The sequence below is a fragment of the Prunus dulcis genome, chromosome 2 (genome assembly GCF_902201215.1).
Source record: "Prunus dulcis chromosome 2, ALMONDv2, whole genome shotgun sequence".
NCBI classification, from domain to species: domain Eukaryota; kingdom Viridiplantae; phylum Streptophyta; class Magnoliopsida; order Rosales; family Rosaceae; genus Prunus; species Prunus dulcis.
The window spans coordinates 25632856-25644845 of record NC_047651.1 but is presented as its reverse complement, the minus strand read 5'-3'; the positions used below and the strand labels follow the sequence as shown (position 1 = coordinate 25644845).

At 38.4% G+C, this 11990-nt stretch overlaps 2 protein-coding genes across 2 annotated transcripts; both read left to right on the top strand.

Moving 5' to 3' along the window:
* Window positions 1–1207: 1207 nt before the first annotated feature.
* On the top strand, window positions 1208–2500 carry LOC117617172 (heavy metal-associated isoprenylated plant protein 36). The gene is made up of 2 exons (XM_034346453.1): window positions 1208–1572; window positions 1907–2500. Exons 1-2 carry the CDS (start codon window positions 1443–1445, stop codon window positions 2206–2208), a joined length of 432 nt encoding a protein of 143 aa, XP_034202344.1. The 5' UTR covers window positions 1208–1442; the 3' UTR covers window positions 2209–2500.
* Window positions 2501–5691: 3191 nt separating this feature from the next.
* Window positions 5692–11215, top strand: LOC117617735. The gene is made up of 6 exons (XM_034347247.1): window positions 5692–5913; window positions 6435–7155; window positions 7436–9045; window positions 9182–9298; window positions 9412–9586; window positions 9683–11215. The coding sequence occupies exons 2-6, from the start codon at window positions 6450–6452 to the stop codon at window positions 10831–10833; spliced, it is 3759 nt and encodes a 1252-aa protein (XP_034203138.1). The 5' UTR covers window positions 5692–5913; window positions 6435–6449; the 3' UTR covers window positions 10834–11215.
* The last annotated feature ends 775 nt before the right edge of the window (window positions 11216–11990 follow it).

Sequence of the window (11990 nt, the reverse complement as noted above, 5' to 3'; positions counted from 1 at the left end):
TTAGGTTTGTGTTATGTCACACGTCATATAGATAGATGGATAAATGGACAGGATACAAAATCTGATTGGGGCCGCCCGAGATTCCCTGAGAGAAGTCAGAGCTGGTGTGGGTTTCACATGGTGGGGTCCAAATGTATTTGAAATCCGAGTCATCTGTCTGAATCAATAAGCCAAGCACAAACATGGCCGCTGGGACCCACTATCCAAAACTGTAACGTGGCATGGGTGGTGAGCTGTCTATTTGTCTTATTTTGTCGTATATACAAAACAGGTACACCCGTCATGGCCAATGTCAAATTGTTTCTCAAAAGTGGGAAGACAATGTGAGGTCGGGTAAGCAGAGGCCAAAGTGTTAGAGAGAAAAGCCATCTTTACTCTTTGTTTTTTCTTTTCTTTTGTATGATTACACTACTTAAAAACAAAAGTGTTAGAAGAAGTGATCAGAGATGATATAAAAGCATCAATGTAGAGAAAAGGAAGACAAAATTAAAGCACCTACTTTTTTTAAACCCGAAATAAAGCATAAACATCTGGTTTCTTGATTATTCTCAACGCATCAATGGTCTAGTCTGCTGCATTCTAGTTACTTGAGAGATAGTTCTAGATTTATTTGATCGTTTTTGTTCTTAATTAACCTTAATTAGCATGAATTTAATAACAGGTTTATTTAAAATGATGCATGCATGCATGTGCATGGCGGCATCACCAATGAGAGCGCAAAATGATGACATGATGCCCTGACTACGTAATGCGCATTATATATATATATATATATATATATATGTAGAAACTAGAAACCCCAGACATTATATATAATGATGACAACCACAATGGAATTACGATCGCATAGTTTGTATATAATATTCTATATTTAAAGTTACGACAAAGCTAAGTAACTAGTAAAGTGTTCCAAGTTCCAACGTTAGAAAGCCAAACTTGTTTGTTAAGGAAAACAGAAACAGCCCACATGGGATGGGAGTCATAATCTGAAACTACAAGTCCAATGCATATGAAAGGGAAGGGAGAATACATACAATATCCAACAATATAAAGCCAGCGCTGCTGACACATCCTTCCACTCATCTCACTCGTGATCCACACGACATGCATCTTTGCAATTTACAAACCATGATTTCTCTAATCAAAGTATCTTTAATTAGGATATGACATAATACTAATCCTTTCTCAAATCAACTGAAAAAGCCGCCATCCATATCCATGGATATGTTAGAGGATAATACTTAGCCTTCTTTTGTAAGGGAATTCCGGATTACTTAGCTCAGTCGACTTTCTTCTGCAATGTCTACAAAATATATTAAACCATACAATATATATAAAGCCATGCAATACAACAACAGAACATCTAAAGCCGCCAAGCAAGAACGACAGCCATCTTAATTGCATGCATATTTGGATGTTGTTCAATTAGGGTTAGATTAAACATGGCCGATATGCAAATTGTTCTGGCTAAGGCTTGCAAAAATGTAGAGGCGCAGTATGTGGAGATGATGGTTCCTCTATATTCTCATGGATGTGAGAAGAAAGTCAAGAAGACCCTCTCCCATCTCAAAGGTAAACGAGTAATTTTCATGTATCTTTCTTCTATGTAACACTTTGTAGCAGCAATCGTTTCTTCGTTCTTCTGGCTAGGTAGTTTGACTAGGCCCGATCGCAGGCGCTTCACAAAAATGCAGCCCGCAAGTAGACAATTAACTTTTGTGGGCCTGTGTGTGCATGTACATTATCTTACAGTCTGGGTTGGTCCAATAACAGTTGGGGAATTAAGCAGCAGCAAAATACCTTTTCGTTTTTTACTCAACTGACTGGTTGAAACTTGAATTGGAAGTCAGTTTGAAATTATTAATCAATCTCAAGATATCTAAATGATATTTATGCGTATGTACAGGGATATACTCGGTGAAGGTGGATTACGACCAACAAAAGGTGACAGTGTGGGGAATATGCAACAAATACGATGTGCTTGCAACCGTGAGGAGCAAGAGAAAGGACGCCTGTTTTTGGAACCCCCAAGACAACGACATTGCCTTAGAATTAGAATCGCAGTCTCCCTCAGACTCAAGCTCTCCTCCAATTTCATCAGCTTCAAGATACGCAAACTCTTCTTTAGCTCTGATCAGGGTTCGCTCTCTAAGCTTAAAATTGAAAGCATGGAAGAAAGTCTTCACTAGATCCTACTCGTTACCCTGATCCCGAGAGAGGCTTTCTCGAGGGTTATTCCTAATAAACCCTACTACTTTTGAATTTGTATCTAATTTTCTAAAAAATTAACTTGAGGGGTACGTTAATTAAAGAGAATTGTCTGTTGTCATCTATTTCCTATTATAATTAGTCAAAAGAAACTGGGTGCTGGTCTAATATTATATACCCAGCCAGTCTTTCTCTTTAAATTCGTATTATTTGGTAAGATTTGACAAGTTAGTTATCTCTTTGGTTTGATTTTCAGGGGTCAGCTTGATAATAGTCAATCATATTCCATCCATACACTGTTACGTACCAACTATTTGTGGGTGGGTTGCAACTTGCATTGCACACCTGCTTGACAACACACATAATTTTCTCTACCACTTTACTGCAAACAAACATGTAGATAAAGCAGATCACATGGCATTTTGTCCTGCTGATTTCATGCCAAGCATAAAATATAGCATGTACAAGAGACTTTTTAACTTTCAAGCCACTTGTATATCGCCGACGCCGATCCACCCAAAATCGTCGAAGGGGTTGTTGCCACGTGATCCAACAAAAAAGTTTGAAGACTTGATTACACAGAAGAAAACAAAAGTCTTATAACAAGGCGAACAAAACGTTGGGCTGAACAACTTTAATCATGACTATTTACGCGTAAGCTGACCAAACCCCACACACAGTGACAGTCCGTTCCGTTGGGCTGAACAAGTTAATCAACTTCCCCATATAGTAATTTCTATCATAAAATCAAAGAGTAATCATAGAACATACCAGAAAGAAAGTTGAAAAAAAGGCCACCGGCTAGCTTAGCGACATAGCTTGCTTATATTATATATTATGTAGCGTGAATTTTGAATTCAATGGGGGCTACACGTTACAACAACGAAAAGGTACGTATATAACAAGGCAGAACGCTTTGAAGGGGAAGAGTGTCTTGTAAATTCTATCAAGCTAGCCACCTACCAACGCCAAGCTCTCCTTTCTCTGCTTTGAATTGGTGTGTGGAGGAGGAAAGGAATCTGAAGAGAATGATAAGGGTAGGCGTGGTTGCAGAACTGTTAGAGGCATATAGAGCAGCGCTTTCGATGATGACAGAGCACCTCTTACCGCCACCACCGCGGCGGTGGCGTAGCGCCCGTTTTGATGGTCTCATCAATACTCTTCGTTTAGTTTCTCGCCCGGCCTCAACTCCCGACTCTGCCTCTTCTTTCTATCTGTACTTTTAAACTTAAATTTGGTTACTTAATTTGCAATATCTGTGTTCAATTTTTAGGATGCTGTACTACGTGCGTCCTTGAAATGGTGTACATCTATATTTATGAAATTCTTTGTTTTCTTTGGTTTATCTCTTCCTTCTTCCTTCTTTTTTTTTTTTTAATTTTTTTAATTTATATATTTTTTTTTATAATAAGATTTACCTGAGATACAGAGACAGAGAGAGATGTTTGTCCGAGATTTCCGGGCTGTTCTTAAATTTGGTTTTTTTTAGTAAATTAGTGATAGAACTAGACAGAGGCATTATGTAATATGTATTAAGCAAGCAGACGCGAAGAATTATAATATTAATTTGACATAAATAACCTAAATGATGGAATGGGATCATGGGACTGCCTATTAGATGACAATTTTTTATAAGCTTAATTATATTTAGATATATCCACTTTACATATGTTATGTGAACCTCAACTAAAAAAACAAAACCACTCCATGTTCCTTGTTGCTTGTTTGGTTTTTTATCACAATAACCTCGCGACATATTATGTGGGACCTATTCTTTCCCATAATATATATATATATATATATATATAAAATGAATATTCAATATCATATGAACTAATAATAAAAGCAACATTAGAGAAATAGGTTGTCCGAGAAACCTAATTTAGACCTTGACTACATTGGAATGTCATACATGCATTGACAGGACCCGATCTAAATTCCGCTTTGGAATTCGAGTCAGACTCTGTGCGTGTCCTACACTTGGCGAATGTAGGGCACAAATGACCTATTTGCCCTTCTAATTACAACTTATTTTCAATTTAGCCTTGACTCCTACCGAAAATTCGGCAGAGTCTCTCCTGTAATTTGTTCAATTCCAAAATTACACATGTCAAAACAAGCATATATATTTATACAACCTACTGCCAGTACTTAAATATACATTCCAACAGTTCAGTTCTCAATCTAGGGCAACATATCAGAGCAATTACTAAGAGTTTATAGATGAGTTAATCCTTTTACAAAACAAAGCTTCTATATCGAAAGAAAGGCGCAGAAGACGGAAAAATGGCCCGGTGGTGGACTCCTGTGCACGTCTACAGCCTGGAGGCCCAAAACATTCAAAAATGTGAGTGGACAAAAAATAAAAGTCTAGAAAATAGCATATGAACATATTAACCCCACTGTAAAAACAGTTATGCAAAAACTGAATTTTCCTCTTCATTATATTCGTACTGAAATCAATGTATTCACATATTTATATACGTATATGCAAATCATATTCAAGATCAATAAAACTCGCATAAAAGCACTGTAATCAATTTAAAACTACCACCTAGGTGTACCTCTTTAATTCCGTCAATTCCTGATATCCGTCAATTCTCCTGGCAGGTCTCGGTGACACAAAGTCAACCCGAGCCGTAAACTGGTAGGATTCAGGGGACCGTAGTCAGCCTGATCTGCATTCCTGGCTCTCACGGTCCGGACGTCCCTGAAACTCGTGAGGCAAATGTCAAGTGCACTGACAAAACTGAAGGCAAACTGGATGTCCGTGGACATCGTCATATCCGAAGGCAACCTGTTTCTGTAACTGGGTACCCAAGGTGGCTTAAGAAAATATAAGATTTCTAAAAGGTCTGATGAAAAACTGAATTTTTGTTAAATCTAGAACTCTGCTGCCATTTTATCTGATATAAATCTCAAACTCTACTTCCCATAACTTTTAGCATTTTAACTAGGCAACATATAAATAAAGATATTTAACTTCAACAAAACATGCTAGAAAAACCACAAAACATAAGATATTTATGTGGGACCTATTCTTTCCCATAATATATACATATATATGAACTAATAATAAAAGCAACATTAGAGAAATAGGTTGGCCGAGAAACCTAATTTAGACCTTGACTACATTGGAATGTCATATATGCATGTGGCCAAAAACGTGCATGTTCTTGACGATTTTTCAACACATTTTTAATATATCTTAATTTGTAAATTATTACATGTTTACTTACTTCTTCTCACTGTATTTAATCAATGTGAAATATCCATCTCTTTATAATATCGAGTTTGAATCACCACTTTATTAACTAGAATAGTTTATAATATCACATTTTCGGAAAAATAAAATAGAACAGGCCATCCATCCCTTCGATGTTGTGTGTAACATATCCATTACGTGTTTCATTGCCCATATAATTCAATTGAAACAATGTAAAAGGGGAAAACCAAAAATAAAATAAAAATGTAAAAGGGGAAGAAAAGCTAAACGTCAAAAAGCATGAGGTGGTAAATCATTTATGCACAATTACATGGGCTTCTTTGCAGATAGGCATAAACCGAAGGCCAAAACTAAAAAACAGAGTGACGTTCACCCAAATTCTCTTTCCTTGTTTCTCTTGGACGGTGAAGACCCAGAGGACACTGCCACCAGTCACCACCACTGGCTCTGCCTCTCTCTCCTCACTCGTCACTGTTGTGGTATGAATTTCTCTTCAATTGATGCAAAATCTCAGATTTCTTACGATTTCCAAACGGATTGATGTGGTCTAAATAGAAATTAGAAGAATCCCAAGATTTGTTTAGGATTTTGTTGCATATAATCATCTGGGTTTGGTTTGGTTTTCTGATTGCTGTAGCAGTAGGGCTTAGTTAAGCAAGACAGCTATTGATATATTTGATGCTACCGTTTTATAAATTTTACAGCAGCTTTTCTGCTTTGTTCCTGCTTGTTTTCTCTTCGTAATTGGGCGATTGCTGAAAACCGACGGTTCGGTCGTCCTCACTTTGCAATTCTTAGAACATCATATTTTTCCCTGAGATAATTTCATTGTTATTCTATCATCTTTATGTTGTTTGATATTGCGTTCTTCATTAATTTTTAATTTCTGTGGTAAACGGGCCTGTTTTTGAATTTTTTTAGCTCTTATTGTAATTTCAAAAGCTCTTAATTCATGTAATTCTTAGTGGGTCTTGATCAATTTACTTCATTTTTGTGTTAGAACCAAAATATAAGAATGACGGGATTTGGGTCGTATGGAAATGGAGGACCTTATCCATATTCATCATCGCCTTCAAGTTTGTCGGCTTTAGCGCCACCTTTTACTGTCGATCGGTCTGTGCCCAAACCCATGTCAAGCCCACTTGTGGATGTGACCGAGACGCCTTATGTTGCCCCCTTGAATTCTTCTTCGCACAATTGGCTTCCTTCTCACCCTCCCATTACAGGGTCCAACTTCTTTGCCAATCCTACCCCAGAGTTCAATTCATTGCCTTCATCAAATGCGTATAGATATGCAGGCTCGCAGACTGTTGACCCACCCAATACAACTTTGCCTGCTTTGAACACAATTACACCCGCTTCATCCAATGCATTTACATATGGTCAATCCTTGGATGCTGTTGCAACTAGTTTTGTTGAGGCCAAACCATATTATCCCTCTTATTTGTCACCTACAATTCACGGGGATAGTCCCTTGGTGGTTCCTGATCAACCTAGTTATGATTGGCTATCTACCACTCATTTTGCTCCGTTGGATGGCTGCTCTCGCAAGGATTACACTCAAAGGCCGCCCGATTTAAAGTATACAGCACAGTGGGGTGGCTTGTGGAATGGACTGTCAGAGTGGGAGCAGGGTAAACAGGGAGACTTTGATGGAAGTTTCTGCTCAAAGAAAACTGATGTATCGGGCTCATTTCTATACAAGAATTTCATGAACCAAGGTATGCATTCCCCACAGTTATATGTCTATGGAATTTTTTCAGGTGGAAATGTTTGGAAGCTAATTTAACTCCCCTACCTTATCATGGTAGTTTGTCTCGGATGTTTTACTCTGTTTTTAAAATTTTGTCTTTCATAGTGTTCATGATTTCAAACAATTACCTTTTGTCTACTTCTGTTTGTTTTGCATGTTGCACTTTTAACAATTTTTGTTGAATGATAGGATGAGCATATGATTCTTTTCTTACTTTGTTTTCCGTTAATTATCTGTATAATATGCAGAACCTCATTCCTCCAATAGCTTGAACTCATTTGAAGAAGCATCCCATGGCATCAATACTCTGGGTTGGGAAAAGCCTGGTGGGTCTGGAAATGCGCACTTAGGTGATAAGTCCTTTGTGGGGAAAAATTCCAAATTCACCTCTTCTGACTTTTCAAAATCTATCATGGGATCCCTCTCGGTAGTTCCAGAACCCCATCTTAAGGCACCATCCTCACAATGTGTCACTAAGACCTCAAACTGTAAAACACCATACAGTGTGTCATCTGAGACACAACAGCTTGATGCTAGTCTGGATTATATAACGTCCATTTCAGAGTCGTCCCCTGCCTTTGCCACTAGAACACCAGCCCTTGGCACTAAACTTTCAGAACCAGAGACAGGTTTATTCAGAAGGTTGAATTTCATAAGTGATGCAGCTGATACAGATCATGGTGATTATTATTCCTCTGGTGTACAAGAGTCTCATCCGCCACAAATTTCTGAAGGAAAAGTTCTTTTCGATTCAAGCCAGCTTGGCTTTCACCTTGGAACCAAGGATTGCTTCTCTGCAGAATCATCATCGGCAAGAAATGAGGAGCTGTCAAATAATAGAAATATTATCAACAAGGATGCGTGGGATAAAGTGTTTAAAGCGAAGCCTGTACTTCAAAATTCTCATGTTGGTCTTGATGGTTTTAAAATGGCATTTAAAACAAATGAAACCATCAATTCTTTTCTGAGTTCGTCTGACAATGTAGATCCTAATAACCCAGGTGTGGACTCGCCATGCTGGAAAGGAGTTCCTGGTAGTCGTTTTTCTCCATTTGGAGCATCTGAAGATGGAGTACCAGAACAGATAAAGAAACTAGAGGACTGCAGTGGTTTGAATATTCACATGCCGATGTTTCCACTAAATGCTGGTGAAAATGTTTCCTCCCAAAAGCCTATCAAGAACGCAGTCGAATACAATGAATTTGGGTGGCTGGAAAATGGTTTGAGACCTCCTTTGAAGAGATATTCAGTTGCAAATTCAGCTTTTGGAGAACATAAATGGGATAATCCCGTGAAGACCACCTATGATGCAGAAACAAGCCATGATAGAGGACCTCAAAGTTACAGGGATGGCCTCCATCAATCAGGGAATGGAGACAAGTCCTTGGGTCTCCTTGACGATTGTCACACCATGCAACAGGGTCATGGAGAAGATGGATTAGCAACGGAAGTAAAGCAAACATGGAGTTGTGTTGCAGATGTGAAATTGAATGCAAATGACACCATGGAATATGGTTCATCACATGTGCCTTCTCGTGTTGTGGAAAATGTATTGTGTTCTTCTGCAGAGGATGCTGCGACTAAGCTTTCCAAATCAAATTGGGAAGAATCTATGCTGAAAGTGGATGTCCAGATGCTTGTTGATACATTGAAGAATCTGTCAGAATTGCTGCTTACTAACTGTTCAAATGGCTTGTGTCAATTAAAGAAAACAGATATTGCAACCCTAAAAGCTGTGATCAATAACCTGCATATATGTATATCGAAGAATGTTGAAAAATGGTCGCCTATGCAAGAATCACCAACTTTCCAGCAAAACACTTCTCAGTGTTATGCAGAGTTAAGTGAGCATCATAAGGTATGGTGCTTAATTTTTTTGAATTTTATTCCAAAATTTAATTTGTCTGATGAGTAATGTGTGTTTCATTATGCAGTTACTTACTATCTCATATTCCTGAATAATTATGTTTTGCTTGGCCGAATAATCTCTTCAGGTTCTGAGTGCGGACAGGCCCCTGTCAGCATCTGCCCCTAACATTCAGGATCAAGTTATAGGTTCCATTCATGCGAAAAGTGACATAGACATGGTGAAAGAAGATAAAATGACCCAGGTACTCTATCTCTAGCATCATAGAGTACAATGCTAAGTTGTTTTCTTCCTATTGAGGGATGAGGAAGTATAAATGATTATGTACTTATTGTGTCATGGACCATGGTTTTCTAGGCTATAAAGGAGATTCTTAGTGAGAATTTTCATTCTGAGGAAACAGACCCTCAAGTTCTCTTGTACAAGAATCTCTGGCTCGAGGCTGAAGCTGTATTATGTTCCGTTAATTATAAGGCTCGCTTTAATCGTGTGAAGATAGAAATCGATAAGTGCAAGGCAGAAAATTCCAAAGGTTGATGTTCTCAAACTTCGTAGTTTTCTGTCATATAAAGGATAAACTTATATCTTATCTGATTTTCTTTATTTTTTTTCTATGATTCTTTTTCAGACGTCTTTGAATATACTGCAGATATGATGAAGCAATCAAAGTCTGAGGTTTCCCCTGATTCAAACCCAGTTAATCCATTAACACCTGAGGCTCAGGGTTGTCCAACTTCAAATGTTCAGGATTTACCTATTTTAAGTCAGGAAGATGAGGTTTTGGCCAGATTTGATATCTTAAGGGGCCGCGTTGAGAACACAAATTCCATTAATGCTTCCAATGCGGGTGAATCCAGCTCCAAGGCTTCTCCTGAACCCAGCAAGTTTGAGAGAATCGCACCTGAAGCAAATAGTACCCCATCACCTGTTATCTCCATCCAGGATTCTTCCATATCAAGCACAATTGGGGTGACAGATGATTATGAGGCTTCTGTTATGGCGAGATTTCATATCTTAAGAGACCGGGTTGAGAAATCAAAGTTCATTAGTGCTGTCAATATGGAAGAACCATCAAGCCCCCAGGTTGAACCCAAAACTGACGTAATTGTACCTGACAGAAATGATGGCTCAGTGTCTGAGTTCAATCTTTTTCAGGACTCTCCTCTTTCAATCACAACCAGCCAAGCAAATGATTGTGAGGCTTCTGTTATGTCAAGACTTCATATCCTCAAATCCCGGGTTGACAACTGTAGTGACATGCATACAGAAGGGCACCAACTGCCAGAACCCAAGATTGAGGTAATTGCACCTGACACAAGTGATAGCTTAATGCCTGAATTCAGCATCCAGGATTCTCCCGTTTCAAGAGCAACCAGCCAAGCAAATGATTGTGAGGCTTCTGTTATGTCTAGACTTCATATCCTCAAATCCCGGGTTGACAACAGTAGTTACATGCATAGAGAAGGGAAACAGCTGCCAGAAATTGGTGGTCTTGGAAATTCTGGTAAGAGACACCCTTGGCCAATTATTAGCAAGAGATCAGAGGGTGGAAGTTCAGATATAAAAGAGCAGCCTATTTTGCGAAGTTTCAAAGCTGACAATAGTGAAGGCAAGTTGGATACTGCTAAGGAGTTCCATCTGTTCGTTGAGGACGATCCACTGACACAATATTTCAGGATCCACAAGCCTGCAAATCAGCTTCCTGCAGGCGGGCATGATAACTCTTCATCAGATTGGGAACATGTCATGAAAGAGGAGATTTGGGGGCAGAACTGTTGAATCTGAAGCTGGAAACCCAGATGTACCTGGGTGGTGAACGATTCCTCTTTCTTCTGTGCTTAATGTCATATAGTGTCTGGGTATATGGTCGTGGTGGTTGCTTCAAACAGTATATGACTATTTTTTTTAAAAACTCAAAAGTTAAAAAAGAGCTAAATGACTCTTTGATATGTTATGCATGTACAAAGTTTTTGAACTTGTTTAAATATTCCGAACATATGTGTTTTGTAATTATCAGAATTATCATCATCTGGTCTTGCTGTCGATCTATCGTATGGCCAGGTAAAAGCTTGCATTTGATCATGAATATTGCAGTCTCAAGCAAATGTTGTACGAAACAATTTTACATTTTAAGATTTTGGCATCATAGATGTCCAGTGTAGGATTTTGTATATATAACATGCACTCGGTATAAGATAAGATGCGACTTCAATGTTCTGTCTGATAATTAATTAACATTTTTTTATAAGTGATATTTTACTTTATTCTAATTTAAATTATGTGGAGGAGGATTGAATTCGGGTGGGAAAAACATTTGCTCTAGTCAACCTGGCTAAGCTCATGTAGGCAATTAATTAGCATTTTAAAAGTGTTTCGGTGCAAAACAAAAAAAATCCACTGGGGCACTATAGAAAGCCTCTTCCAAGAATCCCAAGGGTAACAGCTATCTACCTGGATCCTGGTCTTAATTTGAGCTAAATTACAAACATTTTCTTATCCATTTTCAGAACTCTTTGACAAGGAGGAGCCTCATTTTAATGGAGGGTTGTGGGATATGAGGGCTCTAATGTCTTAATATTAAAAATACACTGCTTATTTTATCGTATCCAAGTCACCTTTGTCTGGACCGGAGACAACCTCATTGTTAGCTTTCGGTTTCAACCTCTTCCCAGGAAATCACATATAAAAAACTACATCCTTAACTGCATGCATTTGGATTTCCCTGGTTTCTGGTCAACCTGGCTCTGGCTGCCACTTAAATGGAATCCCAGTTCCTCATAAGTCTTGCTGGTGGCTTTTGATATGATGCAATAACAGTACAAGCTAGTCATATATGAACCCACTCTACTTGTCCTCTTCTTCTACTTGCTCAATAAACATGTAGTAAATCTTTGGTGACTTGGTAACAGCGACATTCCAGTCTACTGTCTGCCTGC